This window comes from Vicugna pacos, chromosome 17, assembly GCF_048564905.1.
Source record: "Vicugna pacos chromosome 17, VicPac4, whole genome shotgun sequence".
NCBI classification, from domain to species: Eukaryota; Metazoa; Chordata; class Mammalia; order Artiodactyla; family Camelidae; genus Vicugna; species Vicugna pacos.
In genome coordinates, this window is record NC_133003.1 from 27,862,981 (window position 1) to 27,889,671 (window position 26,691).

General features: G+C 32.8%; 1 protein-coding gene across 3 annotated transcripts in view; it reads right to left on the reverse strand.

Moving 5' to 3' along the window:
• DNAH12 (dynein axonemal heavy chain 12) overlaps nt 1-26,691 on the reverse strand; it is a 139,512-nt gene that overhangs the window by 84,812 nt on the left and 28,009 nt on the right. For all 3 annotated transcript variants that reach the window (XM_072941527.1, XM_072941525.1, XM_072941526.1), the window contains 16 exons: nt 26,221-26,399; nt 25,125-25,260; nt 19,779-19,904; nt 18,694-18,828; nt 18,165-18,358; nt 17,369-17,612; nt 12,176-12,361; nt 11,290-11,490; nt 9,431-9,625; nt 7,794-7,915; nt 7,417-7,699; nt 5,446-5,565; nt 5,014-5,170; nt 4,218-4,390; nt 717-869; nt 223-462 (listed from right to left, as the gene is read on the reverse strand). In XM_072941527.1, coding sequence (XP_072797628.1) covers nt 223-462; nt 717-869; nt 4,218-4,390; nt 5,014-5,170; nt 5,446-5,565; nt 7,417-7,699; nt 7,794-7,915; nt 9,431-9,625; nt 11,290-11,490; nt 12,176-12,361; nt 17,369-17,612; nt 18,165-18,358; nt 18,694-18,828; nt 19,779-19,904; nt 25,125-25,260; nt 26,221-26,399 — 2,844 coding nt within the window. The remainder of the gene's footprint in view (nt 1-222; nt 463-716; nt 870-4,217; nt 4,391-5,013; nt 5,171-5,445; nt 5,566-7,416; nt 7,700-7,793; nt 7,916-9,430; nt 9,626-11,289; nt 11,491-12,175; nt 12,362-17,368; nt 17,613-18,164; nt 18,359-18,693; nt 18,829-19,778; nt 19,905-25,124; nt 25,261-26,220; nt 26,400-26,691) is intronic.

The following is a 26,691-nucleotide window of genomic DNA, read 5'->3' on the forward strand; positions in this document are numbered from 1 at the left end:
AGCAGCACTTCAACAGTTTTATGTATTCCAATATTTTTTAGATTAAAAAAATTGAAAAATTTTTCTAAACTATTCAGATAAAAAGTTTTTAGAGGCTTACCTTATAGCAAATGGGAAAAGGTAAAAGGGAGATTACAGATACATGGTGAGAAAATTATACCATTTTGAGTAGATTTTGCTGTTACTTTTGATTACCAAACTTACACTCTTAAAAAATATTACCTTAAGATTATCTGGCAATTCAGAACGTCCCGCGTAGCCAGGATTCATAGTAATAGCTACAAAACAGTTTGGATTGAGCTTAAGTTCTGTCCCTTCAAAAATAAACACTTCCAGCTTCTGTTGAATGGCTCTCTGAATGCAAAGAATCTGTTGAGCTACCACTGACAGCACTTCCAGCTCAATTCGATTAAATTCATCAAAGCAAGCCCAAGCACCAGAAGAAGCCAATCCTTTAAAAAACTAAGGGCAAGAAACAAGATGATTTTTCTTAGGAAAGGGCATCACTTGTTAAAATAGATATTTAGCCTTTTAAGTCAAAATTGAAAGTTAAGCTTAATAAAATCCCTAAGGATAAAAACAGTGTCTCTATCCCTAAAAAAAAAGGTTCAACTAATGCTTGAACCACATTCAAACAGTTTTTTAAACATTAGTTTGCTTCAGTTTACTCAGTTAGACCTAGCTATAAATTTGTCATATTTAACGTGTAACTTTACCTTTCCCATTGCTAGATAATCTAGTCCATCTGAACAGTTGAATACCACACACTGTACAGCAAGAGCTTTAGCCAAGTCCTTAGTGGTTTCAGTTTTTCCTGTGCCTGCTGGCCCTTCTGGAGCACCTCCAAGGTTTAAATAGAAGGCACCTATCTGAAAAGAAAAATAAATGTGAAAAGAAATCCATGCTTAACTGAAAATAAACAAAAACCCTATAATAGGACAATTGCTTATAAATGGATTTAGTCGTTATTTGTAGCTTCAGTGAGGCAGTAATACAATTACATTATTTAGTTAATTTTTAGAACACAATCTTTTAGCTGCACAAAGAAAAAGCAGTTTAAAAGATCTAAAAAAGTGAAAATGTATCCAAATCTCCTTCTCTTCTAATATTTCATACGTATCCCATTTGCCTATAAAAACAAAGAGAATCTAGTCTTGAGGTGTTAATAGTTGGTCAGAAAGGTTTAATTAGAAGTGGTTACAAAAATGGTTGCAGAGAACAATAATGGCAATCTCAATGGCTAGCCGCAAAGAGAATGAACACCTTAAAGTGAATGCAATAAACAGGGACCCATCAGTTGGAAGATAAACAAATAACCCATTATGTAATTTTGTCTATGATTCCCCCTGGCTATTGCATTCCACTCTTGGTTTTGGTCTTCATTTCCTCCATCCCCATAGCACTGTTCTGTATTTCTCTTACCAGTAGTGTTACTTTCTATCTTGTGAAAACCAGGGTAATTATCAGCTAGCCATTGATAAATGGTGAATTGTGACCCGTCTTCACTGGTCAGGCTCATTTTCACTGTTTTTATAAAAGCTCGCATGGCCCTCCAAGCGTCCCGCAGTCTGGGCACTGGGATGTGTGCCCAAGTTGCTTTTTAGGAATTTGGAGTCAGGTGTGTCAAATCAAGCTTGAAATGATTAAGACTGGTTAAGACCACCAACCCTCCATCTGGGCAAGTGTCCATTCGGTGACATTTTGATGTCAGAGGCCAAAAACTCCACCCTCAGAGCATGCTAACTCGACCATTTCCTGAGCATCTGTCCCATGAAGAAACCTGTGGAGTTGCGTATGCACAGAGGAATGACTGCCTCACAGTTTTCTTGTCTCCCATTACTTTTCCCCAGGCTCCCCACACCTTAGCTTTATCCTATAAAATTCCTGAGCCCTTCGCCTACAGGGAGGCAGATTTAAGATCTGTGTTCCTGTCTCCTTGCTTGACTGCTTTGTGAATAAACCCTTTCTCTGCTTCAAACCTCAGCATCTGGGGGTGGGGAGGTTGTGGGAGAGATGGAGCCGGAGTGTAGCTGAAGTGGCAGAGCGCATACTTAGCATACATGAGGTCCTGGGTTCAATCCCCAGGAATCTCCATTGAAGAAAATAAACAAATAAATAAACCTAATTACCTCCCCTCACAAAAAAAAAAAAAAGAAGAAGAAGAAGAAAAGAAAAAACACACACACAAAAACCTAGAGCAAACCTCAGCATCTCAGCGTTTGGCTTCCTGCAAGTTGGGCAAGTGAACCTGGTTTGGTAACACTTATAATACAATTAATTACATACATTTTTTTTCCTCTCAATTAGTCCTTAATTAAGCTTCTTAAAAGTAAAATTAGCAATAGCTGAATTCTTTCTAGGTCCCCACAATGACTAGAACAACAGCTGGAAATTTTTAGAAGCATGCAAATTACGTCAACTTTTTCGAACTATGAAGCCTGTTTCATGAAAACCACTATGACAGTTTGTGAAATTTAACTCCTTTTAGATAAAATAGTGTTGAAGGACCAAGACTGTACATACGGGGAGACAGGGTGCATATGGGAATGCTGTTGATTCTGCTTAATTTTGCTGTGATCCTAGAACTGCTCTTAAAAAAAGTATTTTTTAAAATAATAATAAATAAACCTATAAAAATCTTAAATATTTTCTCATTTACTAAAATAAAACAATAGACAATTCATTAAATAAAGGCAATATCAATGATATTTTACCTATTTTAAATTTACAGTAAATGTCATACTATTAATGTCTATTAACTTGATTGCTGGAAATCTCTCCCCTTTATAGTTTTTACAACTTTGATTTTACAACTCAAAAGTTGTTAGCTTCCACCTTACAAATATTCACAGCTTCTGATTTCACTGAGGTCTGAGACATTTACTCAAGAAATATTGAGGGAGTAACTATGTACTTGTTCATCACTAGAGCAGAGAACAAGACAGACATGGCCTGGCCCTCATGAGGCTTCCTGAGAAGGAGAGAATTTGGTGAAAGATTTTATCAGAGATGCATTGGCACCTTACAAGAATCCTTTATTGGTCATCGCATCTATACCTCAGCTGCTGTGAGTGTCGTCTACAAATAGCTCACAATCACCCTTTTCTCCTGAGATTTGCCCTCAGTTAATAGAAGCTCCCTTATTCACAAACATCCCCCCTTGCCCCGCCTCAGCCCCAGGAGTGAACCAAAGCCAATGACAATCAAGAGACAGAAAAGCTGGACCCCTTTGCCTTAAAATGGGGTACCTCTATTATGCCATGCTTGCTCCAAAGCTCCCCGTGAGATCAGGCTAAGGCCATGCATCCGCTGAAACCACATCTTTGCTTACTTTTACCTCTGCTTTCCTCACTTCCTTAAATAGGTTTTCACTGAGAGCATTCCCTTGAAAATCATTGGCCTAATAATCCCATCTCATCTCTCCTTCCAGAGAACTCAGCCACTTTAATTTACTTACTCGGCACAGGTGAATTGGTGTCTTTTGATTCTCCTCCTCCAGTCCCAGGTAGGTTTGCCAGATTTAGCAAATAAAAATACAGGATTCCCAGTTAAATTTGAAAATCAGATAAACAATAAATAATTTGTTAGTATAAGTATGCCCAATGTGATAATTAGGACATATTTATACTAACAAACTATCCATTGTTTATTTGAAATTCAAATTTACCTGAGAGTACTGTATTTTATCTGGCAACCATATTCTCAGGTTTGGGGTTTTTTTTTTTCCCAATAGTCATGGCTTTGTCTTCCATAGCTTCCCAACAAGCACAGACCTCAGCACCATCTGCAGACATTTCAGCTCTCCCCATCCTGTTCAACAAAACTAACTTGGAGGTCTAAGGACCAAATGTACTTTCCTCATCTTCTTGTCATCTCCCCCAGAAATCCACTGCAATAATTGATACCCTTTTCCGAAGCCCTGGTTTCCTCTTTAAATCTCCAGAGCCTTTCTTTTTCTATTTATCCCCAATGGGAGTGACTCACAATTTTCAAACGTTAGAATTCAAACTCTTAAATTCCACAAAAGCAGCCACAATAAATACTCATTACTATAATATTCCATAAGAGGAATTTGCAATTGGGAAAGGATAAACTATATTCAACCCTACAGATTAGAGGATAAAATGAAGACAGCCATGTTAAATTTGGACAAGAAATATGACACCAAACTAAAATGTAACCTTTAACGTGTAAAGCAAAATAATTTAAACACGTACCAGTGTTCTGTAACACCTGTCAGTTAGAGGAGTAATGACAAGCCGAGGTGAGTTCCCAAGATATTCATAAGCATATTTTACATTGCAATTAATGATATGAACTCGTGCATTCTCATATTCCCAATAATATCGAAGTTGAGCAAGCCACTGGAAATCTGTATCACTTGAGACACCTAGAAGAAATAAACCAAAACAAGCCATATAACCCTGAAATAGAAATAATTTGAAAAATAGGTATTTTAATTATCTTTTATAACAGAAAATATTAAAATAACTCATGTTTTATAATTTATAGAAAAGATCATGTGAAATACATTATTTTGAGAGAGAAAAAGACATATAGTGTAAGTCTGTTTCTAGAAGTGTCAGCCAGCGGGGCTGACATGGGGTTCTAGAAGGTGAGTGGCCCAAATGAAAAAAATACACAAGAAGTTGCCATACCACCGGACAGACTTCAGCAGGAGACACCATGGGGTTAACAACACTTTATTCTATTGCCACAGGGTGGCGCGTGCGCCTATGATGCACCTGTCCTGCTTTTATCTGTTCTCTCCCAGCACATGCACAATGTGAATTTCTTTGTTCATTAGGCTTACAGAATATCTCTAGCACATGCGTACTTCTATTTCCTTTGTTCTAAATCTTATATACTTGATGCATGCATACAGCCATTATTTACTGCATACTACAAACGTGCTCTGATCATGGCCTTGGGTCCCATGGCCTTAACTCATCTCAAGACCCACTCACAAGAAGCTGTTGCTATTTTGTCTTTAATATTACCAAAGTCACATACCCATATCAATCATGTCCATGACCACATCTCTAGCATGGACATCAATAGTAACCAATGCCCCCAGAGTAATCCTGGTCTGCTTCGATAATTTTCCTCTTACAAGCTCTACAATATCATTTAGTTGATTCTGAAGTTCTTTGTAGTACTTCTTTAACCCCTACAAAATAATAAACTAATGTTATATAGTAGCTAAAACATGTATTTTATACATTTATTCTTTTACAAAACAACTCTGGCTTCATAATGAAGCTCAATACAGAAGCAAATTATAAAATAGAGTGATTTTGTCTAAGCCTAGTAATATATTAAGAACAAGTTTTTAAATAAATGTACAATTTTAATGCTACATGTAGAAATGGGGAGGAGAATAGATAAGCTAACTTGAAAAAATATAGCATATAGAAAAGAATGTTATTTGAAATCATTCTTTACCTCTGTCCCACCACTTATAACTTCCTGTGTCTCAGAGGTCCAGAACATTTGAGAAACACAAAGTACAACTTGGCCTGGCCACTCTCGAACCCAGTCTTTTCTTGCAGATTCTGGATAAGCCTGAATAATTAAAAAGCATTTCTAACTTTAAAAGGCTACAAAAGGGAAAATTAAGCTAAATGTTTAACAACAGACAAGTGCAATATTTGGTACATTTGTAGGCTAGTATATAGTGATGAAATTTTTAGATGACTATTTCAGAGACCTGAAAATTTTTTTTCAAATTATGATTATATTTTTGAAATACTTGTTTATTTATAAAAGAATGGAAAGATGAGCACCAATATGTTAATAATCAGTTATCCCTGGAAGAATTTGATTGTTGATTCTTCTGGAAGTTGTTTTTCATAGGATTTTTATGTTCCTTTGCTGTGGGGAGTTGTCAAGTTTTCTACATAGAATACATATTACTCTTTTATATTGAAATATGAGATTATTAAAGTTAAAAATAAATCAGTCTAATAGGTTATGTATGTTGATGCCAAGATTTAATTGAAAAGAAAACTATGCAGTCTACTAGAAAGCTGAACTAGTAGCTAGAACTTTTTTATTATTTATCCATAGTTTTTCTAAAAACTTGTATGACCAGAGTATATAATTTGAACAATTAAAATGTTTTCAATTATACACAATTGAACAATCTGTGCTCCTTGAGTTCAAAGTACACTTTCATTTCGTCTAACATTTTTATGTTCAAAATGCATTTAAATGCATTTATTGGGGGATAATCTTTTTAAAAATAACTCATTTCAAAAGTAAATGATAACAGCGGGTCCCAAATTAAAAACTGAAAAAAATAACTGCAAAGTATGAGGTTGATACTAATGGAAACTACATTTTTAATACAATAACACCATCTTAGATATAAGAATATTAAACATGAGAATATAAATATTATTAAAATGCATTTTATTAGCAATATTCATAAGTAAATGCAATAACAAACTAACCTAAGTTTCCAAGAAGGTTAAATTTCAAAGAATGGATGAACTATTGCTAGGAACGCAGAAGGTAAATTTCTACACGGATTAAGGAAATACTTTCATGGATAATGCTGCTTATTTCTTATGTGTTTCAGTTTGTTTGGAATTATAAACCGAAAAAGGAGAGAAAAGTCAAGATTTATCTGCAGGAACATTGAAGCTGAACAGGATAGTCACTGCCAGAAGACAAGTCTCATAGGGCTTTTGGTGAAGGAAAAAGGATTCCTTACTTATATAAAGTGAGTAGCTGGACATTGGGCTGCAGCACCTTTTAAAATGACATTTTTACTACATAACTGTTCCTTTCTGGTCCTAAAGGCAGAAATATACTGATGTTTATCATTCAAGATTAGGTTAATTGCATTAGCATAAGTGAGGCACATGTAGTGCCTAGATGTTATTTTTCCCTCAAATATTATAGGTCCTCCTTTAATGTTTGTTTATCTCTTTTGAGTTTTTAAGTAATCGTTTGAGTATAAACAGCAGTAAGTAAACTAGATCATGCGTTTAACCCCTATGTCTGAAGTTCTTTCTGATCCTAGAGGCTTTTTACAGGATACCTAGACCCTCTCCCATTTGCTCTTTACCTGATTAATTCCTAGTTATCCTGTGGGTCTCTGTTTCAAGTTTACTTCCTCTTAAGAGCCTATCACTAGCAACCCACCTCTCCCATTCTAAATTATATACACCTCATTATTCTTTCTTACAACACCTTTTTTTCCTCTTGTAGCACTTAATCACATATTATTAACAATTCTTACTACTATTATTATTTTAATAATAATGTTAGAAACAAAGAGTAAAGAAAATAATAAGTGGCTTAAAATAGTAAGAACTTTAAGTGTTAATTTACTGGTACCCATTCAAAATCTCCTAAAAGAAAGCATTTACAGGATATAGGATATGTATTAAATTCTAGGAAACACACCAGCCTGGCCGCAGCGATCACATCATGAATACTCTGGAGCATCAAATCTTCCACTTGAATGAGCCACTTTTCCACAGCACCTCGTGCAGCAGACGTGGAAATAAGGGCAATCAGCTCCACTCGCTCACCTTCAGAGCTATACATGGCTTTAATGTCCAGGTTGGGAAGGAACTCCAACTTAGCAATGCCCTCAAAGCATTTTTTTAAATGAGGCTGAACTCTAAGTGGATCTTTGGTCTCTGACAAAATTTCTAACATTTCATCATTAGATAAGAAGAAAAAACTAGGGAGAAATATGCAAATACAAAAGCTTTAGTTATAATTCACCACTCATCAAAAAATGCTTTAATTATAGCACAACTGATTATCCATCATACCGAGGAAAGAAAAGTCTTTTTTTTTCAAGATATGCGTTCAGGCCCTTCATAATTTTCTCCAAAAGTTCATTGCAGTTCTGTAGTTTTTCCAGTAAACCTGTTAAAGAAGTAGCAGCAAGAACCTAAAAGAAACCCATTTGTCTGGGTCAGCACTTATGTACCAGATATAATGATAAGATCTATACAATAGTTTATGTTATATGTTAAAAATGTGAAGACATCAAAAAATTTATGAAAATATCATAAATTTTTTTGTAATATAAAACTATTAAAATTCAATAAATCATAAATATTCTTATCCAAAGATGCTAGTTACAGATGAGAAATTGAGATTATCACGCATGTTTTCATTTCTGCTATATTCTTTTGAATGATGTGGGAAGTTTGTTACGTTTGTGTGTGATTTAAGTTTTACATTTACATTACAACGGTCAACTATAACAATCTGTGGTATGAGTTGGCAAACTACCTCCCATGGGCTAAATTTTCTTTGTTTCTTTGTTGTTGTTGTTGTTGTTCTTGTTTTTCAGCTTTATTAGATATAACTGACAAATAAAAGTTGTATATATTTAAGATACACATCTTGATGCTTTGAAATATGTATACATTGTGCTGTCAGTTTTTGTATGGCCCTCAAACTAAGAATTATTTTTACATTTTTAAAAGGTTCAAAAATTTAAAGGAAGAATAACATTTTACGGTACATGAAAATGTTAGTGTCCAAAAACAGTTTTATTGCAGCATGGACACATATTCAGTTACATACTGTCTTTGGCTGCTTTCTCGCTACAACAGCAGCAGAGCTGAATAGTTGTGAAAAAGACTGTATGTATCACAAAGCCTAAAACATTTACCACGTGGCCCTTTGCAGAAAAAAATTGCTGACTTCTGGTCTATGAGAAATAATGTCTTACAAAGGTTCTAAAGTCAATGTGTACGAGAAATCCTTGAAACTCATAAATTTCCATGGACTACTGACCCTCAGTAAGTCCAGCATGGCTACTTCTTCATCCAATGTTGAAACAAATTGTTATTTCTTAAACTGAATACCAGATTTTAAAAAGTGGATGTATATGTATGAATTTTGTATTCTGTGTGTAAGAAAAATACAGTCTTTCAACATTAGAATCACACTCAACAAGGTGCTATACTCACTAGGAGAGACGCATAGCAAGTGAGACCAGCTAAGAGAACTGCTGATATCTTTTTTCCATCACTCATAAGCACATAGAGTCACTGAGTGGAATATCAGGTGAATCACCTGCATTACTCATATGCATTCATATCCATTCTCTCTCTCTCTCTTTCTCTCCCACCCTCTTGCTCTCTTCATTTTATTTTATTTTACTATTTATTTTATAAGATGGGGCCACTGAGTATACATACTAGAAGCCAAGTGAATTAAATGTATGTTTGAAGCAGCTCCACTATCTATATTAAAGTTATGAGTAAGCATATCTTATGAATTGAAAAGTAAAATTATTTTATGCTTTTTTATATTTTTCTGAACTTACCAGTTTGTATACAATGAGCAGGTTTTATTTTTGTAGTTGGAAAAAAAAAAAAGCCAAATGCTTTCTGTAACAGCCAAAAATAATAATCCCCTTTATTTGTAAGAGAGAAAACAAACACTTCACCTTTGGATCTTTTGCACAAAACTTCATGATATCCCTCCAATGTCGGTCTACTGTCTGAAACTGACGCCCTTCTTCTGGCATCTGTTGCATGATATCCTCAGAACAAAAAATAGGCTCCAAATACAGCCAGTGAGCTTGTACTTTTAACCATTCATCAATTGTTTCTTGTATTCGAATCAAACGGTCCTCCCAGGCCTTAATGAAAACACACTATACTAAATTCCAGGTATACAAAGCCCACAAATTATAGCAAGGAATATTTATCTAAAATTTACTGTTATTTTTAAATCAATTTAAAACAGTTCAAAGTCACTTATGGGTGTTTCACATGGGCTTAGAAAAACTCTAGTAGGAGGTCTGAAGTTTTCCTAAATCATTGGAACTCACAATTGCAAATAATTGTAGTTATTCAGACCAATTTCCTAATCTCTAGGTGAACCATCCCATGCTCAGAAAGCATCCAGGAATATATTCTACTCTGCACCAGTGGCTATCAACCTAGGGACTATTCTGCCCCTACACAAAAGGACATTTGACAATGTCCAGCAGCATTTTCATTTGTCACAACTGGTGAGATGAAGGTTCTACTAATATCTAGTGGGTAGAGGCTATGGATGCTGCTAAACCCTTCCTACAATGTATGGGTCAGCCCCCACAACGAAGAATTATTTAGCCCAAAATATCATCAGTGCTGGGTTGAGAAACCTTGCTCTACGTAAACACAATTTGAGGGGGTGGGAGTCTCCTTATTCTCACAGATCTCTGAGAATCTGCAGATATTTCATTAGCCAAAGATCATTCATATAATCTCTGTTTAGTTCTGAAATACATGACCTAAGTTCCTGTTTATCAAGAGATTGGGCCTCATATTTTTGTTTGTCTTGTAAATTCACCCTTGTTAAACGAAAAAATTTCTGCAAAAGCCATCAGGAAATGGCAGGTGAGCCTGATTCAAGGGAAAATATGCAGCATGATGTCCTTTGGAAGAACACAACTCTTTATCTTCTCCAAATATTGAAAGCCAAGGTGTTCTCTAAAAACACCATTTATGCTTAAATTAAAACCAGAGTGCCTTGTTTTAAATTCCAGCTTTGTCATTTATTAGCTATGTGAATTTGGGTAAATTACCTATCCTCCTATGCCTTGTTTTCCTTATCTATGAATGCAGATTGTAACAGTGCCTACCTTGAGGGTCTGCTGTGGGGATTAAATTGGTTAATAAATACAAAGCCCCTAAAGCAGTATCTGGCAAATAGTTAGAAGTTAATAAATATCAGGGGAAAAAATCCATTTGTTGTTGATCTCTTTCCCATTTCATATAGTCTCCAGTCAGAATTTTAGATAGTATAGATACTACCTATAAAGCTATTGGTTATTATAATTTATTTGCTTTCTATATTTACCCACATCAACTATAAGGATATTAAATAATCTTATCCTCAAATATCACTTGTTTTTCTCAAATGGACAATAATTCGTTAATTACTCTAAAAGACCCTCAAGCTGGTTGTTCACAAATACAATTAAAGAATGATGTTACAAAACTTCACTACTGTTTACAAGAATACAGCATGAAACAGGGATCTAGGCTGTCTAAACTTAAATAATACCAACTTTTTTCCTTCCAAGTGTATCACTGTCATTGGAGAATATTTTTCTTAATAAAACACCATTTGTTCTTTTTAAAATCATTAGAGTTAATGTCTCAGATCTATTCTATATAGTTTCATATTAATTTTACATAATCTGTTCCTGCATTTCACCAAAGCTATCCAACAAACTGATTTATTTCCACAAGAGCATTTATGTAATAAAATTGCAATTTTTATAACCAGAGTTGACTATCATATTTAACATACCTTGATCTCTTTTTCAAATGGTTTGATGAAAGGTGAGCCTCTCATTGTCTGAGTTTTTATAATTTGATCATCAAGCAGAGCCTGAATCTCATCTACTGAAGACAGAATACATATTCCAGCATCACGGTATAGACTTATATGAAAAGCAATATCATCCCAAGTTCCCATCATTGTATGCATGGCTTTCTCTAATGAAAATTCCTAAAAGGGAAGAAAGTAGAAAGACTGTGGAATGCAGAAAGGATCTTATTTAATATATTACCTTTCCCTAGTGAATTCAGTAAGCATTTGGTACATTACACAGCCATTTTCTTAAGATAATCTGCAACGGTCTTTAAGTTAGAAAAAACTTTAAAATAATTTAAAAAATCCTATGGAGAATGACAATATAGTGTTTAAAAATTCACTTGCTCTGAAAACTACTGCTGTCAGTATCAAACTAGACAACAGATTGAAAGACCTGCTGGATTTTCTCTGAAGTGGTTTTTCTGCAGTCTACAGTCCGAAGATGTTTTCAGTGTATTTCAAGAACACTAGAAGACCATACTTACTCTACTAGAATACACAAACATCACATGCCACACATATATACACACACGTATTCTGTATTCGTAATGGAAAATTATGTATCAAGATTAGCATATCATCCATGCATATCAGAATGCGGCAGAATCAAGAAGACAGCAAAGGAACAATTTGTAGTCTGGATTCAGGACAAGGAAGTTGTACAGAAGCACATACTTTGTAGGGAAAAATAAGAGTGATCTTCTACCACTTTCCCCCATGTCCTCCCACTGCTATCCAGTACAATACATTCACAACAAAAACTGATTATTTGATTAACAAACTCATCAAATAAGTTATTTCAGTTGATCTTCATATTTACCTTGCTTGCACCTGCACTTATTACTTCAAATTTTCCCAAATATGGTGTAAGGTTTAATTTTAAAACTTTCCTCAGTGTAGTTCCAGAGTCTGGAGTCAAGTCATAGCCTACAATTTCTGACAACTGTTTCCAGTGACGTGATCTCATTCCAGGATTGCACAGGATGGAGACAGTAGGGATATAGTCCTAATGGTGAAAATAGAAATAATAATGAGTTACTCATGTGATTTCCATATATAAACACTTGAAATTATGTAATATATTTAGTGAGCACAATCAAAATCCAATTAGATTTGGAGTGGGAGAGAAACTAACAAAATTAGTCTAAAGTTCATCTGCACAAATAAACATACCCAGGAAAATTATAATGGTAAAAAAAGAAAAGGGGTAAATGTTTTATAAAATATTAAAGTATATGATAAAGCTATGGTAATTAAAATGGTCATATTGTTATGTAAATACAAAGTTAAGTTTATTCTACATATTACATGGAGAAATATATAGTATAACATATTATAATATATAGTTATAAATACATATACACACATAACATATATGGGGAAAAGCCTGTACCAAAATGTCAAAAGGTAACTGTTTGGAGATAAAAATTAAATATTCTACAAAAAACTTAGTTCATTACTCTTGATACTGATATTAGAACATTTTCTTTAAAATCAGGAACAAGATAAGCATACTTATTATTAATACTTTTAATCAACACTGTATTGAGTGTCTCAGCCACTGAGGAAACATAAATACATAAAAGGTATGGGGGAGGAGCAGGGTCAAGATGGCAGAGCAGAAAGACCCTAACTCATCTCCTCCCATGAGCACAGCAAAATTACAACTATTTACAGAGCAACTCTCTATGAGAATGACCTGAAGACTAGCAGAAAAGATGTCCATAACTAAAGATATAAGGGAGTGACAACAAGATGGGTAGGAGGGGTAGAGAAGTAATTCAGTCAGGAGAAGAATGGATGAACACAGTGAGAATTTCAACTAAGAATTATAAAATATAAAGAAGAACCAATCAGGGCTGAAGAATATAATAACAGAAATGAAAAATATGTTAGCAGAAATCGAAAGTAGATAAGATTATACAGAAGAACAGATCAGTGATCTGTAGGACTGAGTAGTGGACACCACCCAAGCTGAGCAGAAAAAAGAAAAAAGAAGTTTTAAAAAAACGAGGATAGTTTGAGAGAAGTCTGAGACAATATCAAGCCTATTCACATTCATGTTATAGGGGTCCCAGAAGGAGAAAATTGAGAGAAAGGGCAGAAAATTTATCTGAGGAAGTATTAGCTGAAAACTTCCCTAACCTAGAGAAGGAAACAAACATTCTGGTCCAGGAGGTGTAGAGTCCCAAACAAGATGAACCCAAGTAGGTCCACACCAAAGCACACCATAATTAAAGTGACAAAAATTAAAGATAAAGAGAGAATCTTACAGCAGCAAAAGAAAAGCAACTAGTTACATATAAGGCAACTCCCATATGACCATCAGCACCCTTTTCAGCAAGAACTCTGCAAGCCAGAAGGAAGTAGAACAATATATTCAAAATAATAAAAGGAAAAAACTACAACCAAGAATACTCTGCCTGGCAAGGTTATCATTTTGAAGGAGAAAGAAAGAGTTTTGCAGACAAGCAAAAGCTGTAAGAGTTTATCACCATCAAAAAGACCTTATATGAAATGCTAAAGGGACTTCTTATATGAAAAATAAAAGGCCACTACTAAAAATATAAAAAATAATGAAAGGAAAAATCTCACTGGAAAGGCAAACATACAGTAATAGAGGTGGATCAACCACTTATAAAGCTAGTAGGAAGGTTAAAAGACAAAAGTAGTAAAATTAATTATATCTACAATAGCTGTTAAGGGATATAAAAATTAAAAGATGTAAAATATGATATCAAAAGCATAAAACATTTGGGGGGGTTACTAAAAATGTAAGGCGTTCAAACTTAAGACATCATCAACTTAAAATAGACACCTATTTATAGATTGTTATATATGACCCTTCTGATAACCACAAACCAAAAACTTACAACAGATACACACACAAAAAAGAGAACCACTGGGTCACTGAAAAACTCAAATAGGAAATTTAAAAATACCTTGAGACACATGAAAATGAAAATGCAACATTCAAAAATCTATGGGAAACAGTAAAAACGGTTCTAAGGAGAAAGTTTATAGCAAATAAGCCACCTCAGGAAACAAGAATATTCTCAAATAAACAATCTAACTTTACATTTGAAGGAACTAGAGAAAGAGGAACAAACAAAATTCAAAGATAATAGAAGGAAGGAAATAAAGACTAGAGTGGAAATAAATAAAACAGAAACTAAAAAAAGAAAGAAAGAAAGAAAAAAGGAAAAAAATCAATGAAACTAAGAGCTGGAAAACTTAGAAGAGAGGTCTGGCTGGAGTTAAACATTTGGACGTTGCTAGCTTATAGATGGTATTTAAATTCATCTTTTTTTTTATGAGATTAATAAAAGCATCTAGAGAGTGAGAGTAGAGAGAGAAAAGGATGGATGAATGATCCTGAAGACCTTCCAATATTAGGAGGCTGAAAAGAATAAGAAGAAATAGCAAGCAAAAAATTTAGTGATACTACTGGTGATATTGGGACAATTTGTTTTTCTTTCATCTCAAGATGGCTTCCAGAGATGATAGTAACACACTGCTATGAAGAAAGGGGTAGTGGATGGTGCTGATAAGAAAGGAAAAGAGTAGCATCTGGATAAATTTTAAAATGATCAGAGGCTTAAATGTTAACAATAAACTATAACTAAATCTCTAACTAGGCTGATTAAGAAATAGAGAGAAAATTAAAATTATCAATATTTGGAATGAAAAAGGAGTTATCTCTATAGGTCCTACAAACATTAAAAAGATAATAAATAAATGTTATGAGCAACTTTATGGCAATAAACTCAACAACTTAAAAAATGGAAAAATTCTTTGAAAAATACAATTTACCAAAATTGACACAAAATTAAACACAAAATCTGAATATCCCTATATATTTTAGAAGTTAAAACTGTTTTCAAAATCCTTCCCATGAAGCTCTAGGTCAATGGTTTCACTGGTGAATGTTCCTCTAAAATATTAAAGAAAAAATAACAACAATTTTATACAAAACTCTTTTGGAACATAGAGATAAAACTTCCCATTTGTTTCATAAGGCCAACATAATCCTGATATCAAAACTTGACAAAGACATTATAAGAAAAGAAAATTAAGATCATATTCCTCCTGAACACAGCCTCAAAAATCCTCAATAAAATATTAACAAATAATAAACTAGAATAAAATAAACTAGAAGAAAAATATTAAAGTACTAGAAAAAAACATTGTCTTAGAATGGGGAAGGCATTTCTAACTATAATTCAAAAACCAGTAGACATAATAGGAAAGAAAGATAAATTAATAACTACATTTCTAAAAAGGGCTTCTGCAGCACAAAAGCCACCATAAACAAAGTCAAAAAGCAAATAATAAATATCTGCAAAGCATATCAGAGATAAAGCCTAATCTCCCTAGTCCTGTTTCTAGGACTGATCATGTCCTAGATATCATTAAGAAAAAGACCAATTATTCAATTTAAAAATAGACAACAATATAACCAAACAGATCACAGGCAAAGAAATATAAAATATTCTTAAATACATAAAAATATGCTTAACCCTTTATGTAATTAAAAAAAAAGAAAATTCTCCTAGCAGATCAGCAAAAATTCAAGTCTGATGATATTCTGTTGTCAAAGTAGGCAGGAATAAGCCAGAAAGAGAAAGAAAAATACCATATGAGATCGCTCATAAGTGGAATCTGAAAAAAAAAAAAAGAACATAAATACAAAACAGAAACAGACTCATAGACATAGAATACAAACTTGTGGTTGTCAAGGGGGAGAAGGGTGGGAAGGGATAGACTAGGAGTTCAAAATTTGTAGATACTGACAGGCATATGTAGAATAGATAAACAAGATTGTACTGTATAGCACGGGGAAATATATACAAGATCTTGTGGTAGCTCACAGTGAAAAAAATATGACAATGAATATATGTATGTTTATGTATAACTGAAAAATTGTGCTCTACACTGGAATTTGACACAACATTGTAAAATGACTATAGCTCAACAAAAAAAGTTTAAAAACAAAAACAAAAACAAAAACAAAGTAGGCGGGAGTATATACTCATAAAACACATACAGAAGGTAATTCAACTGTAGATTCTGACCTGGGATTTACTCTTCTGCATTTACTTTGTAGTCACACCTTTATACACAGAAATTTTACACCAACATATAATATTATATAGGTACAAAAGAATGAAAAAAATGTTTCCAAGATAAAGGGGGAAAATAATACATACAGTATGCTATTTTTATGTAAAAATATGGAAGGATTAGAATATATATTCACATTGTTACACGCGTAAAAAACTCTGGCAGTATACACAAGGAAGTGGTAACACTGACAACCTAAGTTGCACAGGTGAGAAACATAGGAAGGAGAATTTTCAGATATACCTTTTTTTAACCATGCAAATGTATCAAATATTGAAAATAATTTTAAGTCGTTACTTAAAAAAATTTTTCAAGCAGCTCATAAAATCTCTGAGAGTGCTAGACACAGACAAGAACAATGCTCAAAACTCCAGGACAGAGTTTTACACTCTTGAGTATGGTGACAGTGGAGACGGCACTATCAATACACCTTCTGCCACCACTGCCTTGGGAAGTTGGATGCATTATCCACTGTCACAGAAACTCTATGAATGAGATGACAGGCTAAATATCTTGCCCAAGTGGCATACTGCCACTACCAAGCAAGTTTATATTGTGATATATACCTTGGTAGTGTGACTCTAAAGCTTTCTCAACTAACTGCTATCCTGTGCTGCTGCCTATAGTATAGGCTGATCTAGTAATTTTTTATCCTCTTCATATCATTGTAGCTGTCATTATAGTTTTCTCTATTTGTCAAGCATTGTTCTATGAAGAAATTGATTTCAATGACTTCATCAGGAAAGAATGAAGCATGAATTCAATAACAGATCAAGTTTTCTGGATTCAATTTTGATTTTGCTTTCCAGTCTTTCTATTTGTCTTCATTAGCACATGATGCGAATAGCTCTATCAGGGCTTTCTAAACTGTCATTAAATGTGCTCATACCTTAAAAACTTTTATCTGCTCCATTACTGTAGTGCACATAGTAATAGTAGGATTCTCTTTTGGTTCTTCTTCAAGTTTCTCTTCTTCCAGAGATCGTCTTTTTGCTGCTTTTCTTTTTTCTTGTAATTCCTTCTTTTGCTTTGATTGGAAAAATTTCAGTGTCTTAAAAATTTCTCGGGAAAATTCATCTACATCAGCTTCCATGCTTTCCCCATTAAGATCCAAAAACCCTCCATCCATCCACCTGAATTGAGAGAAAAAATAATAATAAACTCAGAGACTTTTAGTGTCTGCAAGGGCCGTAAGAGATTCTTTCGACTAGGCCCTTCATTTTATAAGAGAAAAAACTGAGAGCAGGAGCAACTAATGGTTTTTCTCAGCCATACACATAGAGCTGATAATTGAGTGACAAGACTAAACCCATCATTTCAGCTATGCTGCATGTCCTAAAATATGAATCAGAATATAAATGGACAACTAATGGTATCCAAATAAAACGGAGATTTGACTCCATACTTCTAATTTTTGGTGTAAATATTAGTCAAATTAGTCAAATTAATTAATTGCATAAAAAAAAGAATCAACCCTGGAAAACCCAAGTGAGAGTTTAGATATTATATTAGTAAGGTTAGTTTCCAATATTTGATGCTTCTCCTATATGATATTTGGTTTTTCTTTCAAATGGACAGATAAGTCCTACTTTTAAACTTAGCAAATACCAACAAAAAATTAATGTACATTTTACACATCTTTTTATATCATTTCCTTAATTTTTTATTACATTACCAGAAATTACCGTTTTTCTGTTCGTTGCCACTTCAAAACAAAATTAAAAAACTTCTGATATGGCTCAATGTTAACTTTTAATTTATCCAATTCAGGATATTTTGTCAATTCCCATTTGAAAAGTTCCTCTTCTTTATTAATAAATTGAACCGCTTCCTCAGATTCCTGAATACGTTTTTGTAGTTGTCTTACATCTGTTACATACTGAAAGCAAAAAATTTTTTATCTCAAGAAATATCCAAGTAACGTTATAAAAATAGGATTATATAATACAGCATAGGCTATGTCCTTGCATTTATATAGCAGCTTTAAATATCAATTTCACAACATCACTAAGACAGAGGCAAAAGGTATGGTTATGTCTATTTTACAAATAGAAACTAAATCACAAAAAAAGATTAGCAGCAGTTCCAGGCCTAAGAGTCAGGCCCCTGTTTGCCTTACTAAGCACATGTTTTTCTGTATTTTTAAATTAATGCAAACATGTCCTGTATTCATCTACGAGCTGCCATAGCTACTGTCTTACATATTTATCAGACCTGTTGCATGCGGTCCAGTTCTGCAAATTCTGCAAACTCTTCCATACGGTGTGATTCCTTTTCTATTTCCAAAATCAGTTTCTCTCTCTTGGCTATTAGCTCATTTTCTTTTTTATGTTTAGCATTCTCGATGAGCTTTTCAAAAGCCAATTTAAACATGTTAATTATTTTGTTACAAAGCAAAGAATTATCAAATCAGAAATCTGAACACTTTGTATAGTAACAAAAACCATCAGAGCAGTAAATATAAAACATTGTACAAAAATAAAACATTGACATAAAAATGCAAAGAATAATAAACAACACAGAAAACCCTTCCTATATCTCCAAAGTGACTGTAAAATTTCTTATTTATTAAATAGATTTTTTATTTAACAGATTCTGGGAAAATAATAAAAGCTATTGTTTATCGAGCACTTGCTACCTCCAGAATTGTTAAACATCTTACCTACATTACTACAAGTATTATTATCCTCATTTCAGAGATGCAGAAACTTGGGCTTATAGAGGGTAAGAGGCATGTCCAATGTCAGAAAATTGAAATCTGGATTAGAACTCTGATTTATCTGACTGAAGTCCATGCTTCTCATTACTATACCATCTCACTTCCCAACTTCAGAGAAACTGGTTTACATTAGGACTTTTTCAAAATCTGAACTACATTCAGTCTTATATAAAATCCTGAATCTGCTACTCCTTATCTTGGTGAGACTGGAAAAGTTACTTAACTTCTCTGAGAGACATGTTTCTTATCTATGAAATAGGGAAAATAGGAGCGCCTGGGAATTTAGTATTAAATGATTTAATATGTGAAAAGTACTTAGCACAGTACTTACTACTATTATTATTATTAATTTGAATAATAATTCTGACTTTCTTACTGTCAATCCCACTTTTTACAACCTTGTGAGTTAAGCTTAACAGTCTGCCTGAAGCCTGCAGGACCATAAATGTTGCTAACCCCAAACTCATAGTGGCACATGAAGTTACTTCTTAAAGGTATATGGCAAGTATGTATGAACATTAAATGAACATTGTGCTTAAAATATCAGAATACAAAAATACATACTGAAAAATATATTTACCTCATCATTTTCATCGAAGACAGGATTAATTTTCCAAGGCCACATAAGGACAGCTGAATTTAAAGCTAAGTCTTCTTGAGGAAATAGAAATACATCTAAAAAGTAAATCATCCGGCGTTTGGATTCCTACAGAAGAAACTCCAGATATATTAAACCATATAGAAAATCTAAAGCACTATGAAAAAGAGAAAAACCAACAGTAATTTCTAATACTCTCAAATTTCAATCGGACTTATAGATTACTAACTGATATTTCATATCACCCAAATCAGTTATTTCAATACTATAGGATTATTTATTTGGTTTCATAACACACAATTACAGATTTTTACACCCCCCCAAAAAAGCTTTTTAAAAGTTTTTATTTGCATTTTACTTAACATAATGGTATTCTTGACTCTCCTTGTATATGACTAAAAATGGTGATCAAATATGCAGCTTCTGTTCAGCAACCCTATAAATTTTTTTACATTTAAAGAATTTTACATTTTTTACTCTTATGTATTTAATTTTTGAATCTCTGGAGATGAAGATTTTAGCATCCTTTATTTTGTTTTGCATCTTCAATGACATTACCACCTTTTTGCCTACCATTAGCATATAGCAACTTTCCAGAAACAGTTTAGTAGTGAATGGCCAAAAAAAATCTCAAAAAACAAAAACAAAACCTTTCAAACCAGTAGTTTTACCTGAGTAGAGAAGTTTAATATCTTTACCCACTATAGCCTTCATTGATCCATCTACAGTGCTGTAATTTTTAAGAACTGAAATACAGATTCAAAAGCTAATTTAAGGTTGTTTTGAGATACAGATATGATGTATATGTATATAATATAATGTGCAAAATGCATTATATATTATATTGCATGTAGAAATTAACCTAATAAAAATTGATCCATGTAATTAATTATATTAATAGATTAAAGGAGAAAAAGCATATGATCATCTCAACAGATGCAAAAAAATGATAAAATTCAACATCCATTCCTAATAATGTTTTTTTAAAAATCTAGTAAAAGATAATTTACTAATCTGATAAGGGTACCTATAAAAAACCTATTGCAAATTTCATTCTTCAGAGTGAAATCTTGAAGGCTTTAACTTTGAGATTGGGATCAAGATGGCCTCTGTTCAACATTATACTAGAAGTCCTAACCAAACCATTGCAGCAAAGAAAATAAAGTTTTGAAAATATGTAAAGTTTAATGAGTACAAAACCAGAACTGTCATTATTTATAAGTTATATAATGCAGATGTGCTAAAAGAAACTATTGAAATTAAAAAGAGAAATAAAAAAAATAAATTTTAAATTTAAAATCTTTTAAAAATTTAAGAAAACATTTAGTGATAATTATTAATTTGAATACAAAATAGTTTTATATTATATGTCAAAAGTATAAAATAAAAATTCATAACTTCATATAAATAAATAACTGAATAAATTAATAACTGGAGGAGAAGCAAATCTCCCATGCAGAATAATTCCAAATAAATGATGTAGCTACTCCACTTTAAAGGAACACAACTCCCCCGTTCTTAAGTGTGGCTGCAAATGGTGACTTCCTTCCAAAGAAGACAGTATGAAAAGGGGGAGTAAAAGAATGGAGAAACATGATAAACAACTTCAGCCTGATGATCAAGGTCAGTATCAACAGTGACAAGTCATGTTGGTAATATGTACCCTTGGTATGATGTGATGAAAATGGCACTTTACTTTTGTAATCCTCCTCCTAAAAACCCACTACTCCACTCTAATCATGAGCAAAATATCAGCCAATTTCCAGATTCTCAAAACTTTCAAGATCATCAAAAACAAGGAAAGTCTAAGAAACTCTCACAGCCAAGGGGAATCTAAGGAGATATGACAACTAGATACAACGTGGTACCTTCGGTGAGCTCCTGAAGCAGGAAAAGGATTTTCAATAAAAACTAAAGCGATCTAAATAAACTATGGACTTTAGTTAATAATGTATCAATATTGGTTTATTAACTGTAACAAATGTACCATACTAACGTAAGATGTTAATAATGAGAAAATTGAGTGTGTGAGGCTGTGTGTGTAATATGGGAACTCTCTGTAGTATCTGCTCAGTTTTTCTGTAAATCTAACTGTTCTAAAAAAATGAAGTTCATTAATTATTTATATAAATTAATTGTATTTTTGTATTCAAGTAACAGAAAGATGAAAAAATTAATATATAATTTAACATAACATTAAAAGAGATTAAGTACCTGAAAGTGTAACAAAAGATGTGCATAAACTCTACAGAGATAATTATAAAATACTGAAAGATGTTAAACAAAAGGTAAACAAATAAAAGATATATCATGAACTGGAAGACTCCATATTGCATGTACTGAGTCTCCCCATCTATTTAATGTATTTCTAATCAAAGTCCCAAAAGATTTTTGTGGAATATGAAAAATTGATTCTAAAACTTATATTGAAAAAATGCTAATTCTAATTCTCTAAATTTATTATCAATTTTATGTAGTCTCAATCTAAATCCCCAAAGGTTATTTTATGTAATGTGATCATCTAATTCTAAAATTTACATGAAAATACTAAGGTCCAAAAACAATCGAGAAACCTGATGAAGAACAGGGAAGGAAGACATGCTCTACCAGGTACCAGGACTTATTACTGCTATTACAATTAAGCTGTTGTTATTAAGTCAATGTGGTATTGACATAAGGATAGACAAAAAGGCCAATAAAACAGATTAGAATGTCTTAAAACAGATTTGCATATACATGGACACGATATATAAGAGAGATGGCATCACAGAGCAGTAGGGAAAATATAGACTCTTCAATAAATACATAATTTCTTATGCATATGAAAAAATAATGAAATAGCACCTCACATCATTCACAAAAATAAAATTCAGTAAGACTGAAAACCTAAACGTGAAAGGCAAAACTAAACAACTTCCAGAAAAGGATACAAGAAAAATATCTTGACCATGGATAGGAAAGGTTTTTTTGTTTTTTCGGTTTTTTTTTTGGTGGAGTGGGTAATTAGGTTTATTTACTTATTTCTTTGCTTTTAATGGAGGTACTGGGGATTGAATCCAGTACCTTGTGCATGTTAAGCACGCTGCACTCTACCACTAAGCTATACCCTCCCCCAGGAAAGGATTTCTTAAACAAGACACAGAAAGCACTACCTATAAAAGAAAAGACTGCTCCATTTGACTAAATTAAAATTAGGAACTTCTGTTCATCGAACACCAATAAAAATTTAAATAAATTACAAAGTAAAGGAATGGATATTTATCAATAATATATTCAAAACTACTACACTGAACTATACACTTAAAATGGTTATGATAGTAAATTTTATGTTATATTTTATCACAATTTTTAAAAACCTATTTACAAATCAATAAAAAAATGGACACACAACCCAAAAGAAAAATGGGTAAAAGATACATACTGGAATGGAATACTACTTAGCTAGACACAAAAAAGAATACAATTTTACCATTTTCAACAATATGGATGGGCCTAGAGGGTATTATGCTAAGTGAAATAAGTCAGACAGACAAAGACAAATACTGTATGTGATCACTTATATATAGAATCTAAAAAATGCAACAAACTAGTGAATTTAATATGAAAGAAACAGACTCACAAATACAGAGAACAAACTAGTGTTTACCAGCAGGGAGAAGATGGGGAGGAGAGGCAATAGAGCGGTAGGGGATTGAGAGGTACAAAGTATTGTGCATAAAATAAGCTACAAGGATATATTGTACAACAGAGGGAACACAGCAAATATTTTATAATAACCATAAATGGAACATAATCTTTAAAAATTGTGAACTACTATATCATACACCTATAACATATAATATTACACATCAATTATACTTCAATTAAAAATAAATAAATCAAAATTTTTAAATAAAATAAAAATAAATTAAAATTAAAAATTTTTTTAAAAGACAAGTACTGGTACTTCACAAAAGAGGAACTCCAAATGGTCAATAAGCATATGAAAAGTGTTCATTTGTTTTCAGGAAAACGCAAATTAAAAATACAATGACCTCCACCCACCAGACTGGCAAAATTTAAAATATCTCACAATAGCAAGTATGGATAAGGATGTAAAATAATAGGACACTTAAACACTGCTGATAGGAATACAAAATTGGAACTTCTTTAGAAAAGAATTTTGCCTTAGCTAGTAAAAGTGAAAATAAGTATCTAACACCTGGGAGAAATGCATGAATATATGCACCATCGTACACATACAGAAATGTTCCCAACAACATTGCTATTAATCACAAAAGTAGAAACAAACCAAATATCCAGAACAGTAACAGTAGAATAATAAATTATTGTACAGTTATATAATATGAATACCAGACAGCAATGAAAGTAAATAAAAGTTAAGGAACAATGACATTACTAACATAATGTTGACAAGACTAGTAAGAATAGAAACAGAATGATTCTATATGTATAAAGATCAAAATGAAACAAAAATTAGCTATATTGATTAAGAATACATATTTAGATAGTCAAAGAATAAAGAACAGCAAGGAAGTGACGACTATAAAAGTCAGGATACTGTTCATATCCAGAAAAAGACAGGAGACTGTGATGGGCTTCTAGTGTTGACAAGGTTCTCTTTCTTTCCCTGGGTGATAATTACTGGGCGTTTACTTTATAACATCGTAAATTGTATAATTTATGTTTTATGTAATTTTTGGTGTATGTTGTACTTCACATTTTTAAGCAAACAATTAAGAGTACAATATAGGTGAATAGGTTTATAACTTTGTGCTGGGAAGGCATAAGCATACTGCTAAATGTAGTAACTATAAGAGAAAAAAATTTTTAACTTTTATAAGGATGCACACATGCTGGAATTAAAGAAAAAGTATGATTACTGTAGAAACTAAGTGGACATCTATAGGAGATAGAGGAAGGGAATTAGTTATGATCAGAAAGTCATAAGCAGAGGGCTTCTGGGGTGCTGGCAATATTCTATTTCTTGACCTGCATGGTAGCAACATAGGTGCTCCATTATAACTTTGTTTAACTATATGTTTTATACATTTTCAATATGTTTATCATATCTCACAATGAAAAAAACTATTTTAAAATATGTAAATTTTTAGAATTCTTCTCTTCTTTTTGTTGAAGTATAGTCATTTACAATGTGTTAGTTTCTGGTGTACAGCATAATGCCTCAATCATGCATATATATATATACATATATTCATTTCCATGTTCTTTTTCATTAAAAGTTATTACAAGATATTGAATAGAATACCCTGTGCTATACAGAAGAAATTTGCTTTTTATCTATTCTTATATATTAAAAATTCTTACCTCGATCCGTGAAACCAACTCATGAATTCCTACCGTTCGGGCTTTTTCTACATAAGATACAAGATCCATCATCTCTTCTGTTGTCTCAGGGACTTTTAATGCATGCTCTTTAATTGCTTCAAATTCACTGCAAATACTGACATAACATTCTGCTTTATTATAATTGTAGTAACTAATAACATATCACACTTAGTGTCATTATGATTACCATAAAATAGAAACGGTAATATCCTAAAATAATTAATTAATTCACTAAGATATCTCAAAATACTTAAGTATAAATTATCTTACATTATTCAACATACATCATATATCTACACATCCTTACAGAAGTTACAAACTAAGAGGGGCCAGACAGGTAACAAACGAGTTAAATGAGTTGGAGGATCAGTTGCTTGAACACTGGGTGAATGAACCAGGGACATTCTCCCTGCCAAAGGGAAAGGTGCTTCTCAGCTCCATTTACCACTGCAGGCCCAATGTGGCAAGGTTTTCCAACTTCTTCAAGAGAAATAAGGATCTGGAGTGTGTGTGTACTCTCCTAAGTCTGAAATGTTGATAGCTAATTCAAAATTTGTTTGAAGAAAATAAAGCACAATGTGAGACACATAAAACACATCTGTATGACACATTCAGCTAGTAGTTCATGAATCCAATCTTATAGCCACGCTGCAAACTAGGTATTACTATCTCCATTTTACAGATGCAAAAAATAAACTAGGTGACACAACAAGTAAATATTGTGGTCAGGAATGATCCCAGATCTTCCCAATGTCACTGAAAGTCTGTGGTCTTTCCATTATTGTGCAACCTGTATCCAAATGCTGGTTTATGTCAATTTCTTATTTGAAAAAAATCCTGGGTTGCCTCAAAACTAGTCTCATACAGTATCAAATGAAAAGAAACCAGACCAACAGGACCACAAAGAAACCTCCTTAGGAGGCAGCAATAGAGAAAAACTTGTAACTACTTACATGTTAATCTTTTATTTTTAAACAAGAATTGTTATCAGCAAACCACCTCTTCTAGCCCTGTAATTCTCAGTTTGGCAACTAATTCTAGTTTCTAATTCTACTTGGCAACTAATTCTACTTACCATTCATTTTCTCTCCTATGTTTTGAAGCTATGTCATTTAATAACAAGTTTGCAAAGGCTTTTGCTTTCTTTGTTAGGCCTGTCTTCAAATCTTCACAATCCAAACGCACCATAGGAAAATGAACCCACTGAGGCAAAAGCATTATTTCTGAAGCAAGGCTGAAAAATTTTCCTATAAACTTAAAAAAAAAAGCATTTAAAACAAAAATGCTTAGAATTTTCAAATTCATCATTGATTTTTTAGTACAATAGTATGGTGAAAATCTTAACCATACGATATAAACGTAAACTCATTTCTCTTTGCTAAGTGACTAAAATTTTTTCCATTGTTGCATGAAATCTTTTTTCATCTGTCCTTTCATTAAGGAATTTACCAATTTACCAGTTAAAGTCCAATACAATGCCATTTATACCATCAATATCTGGACATTTCACAAGGTGAAATTTCCCTCAGTAACAGTTAAAAAAACT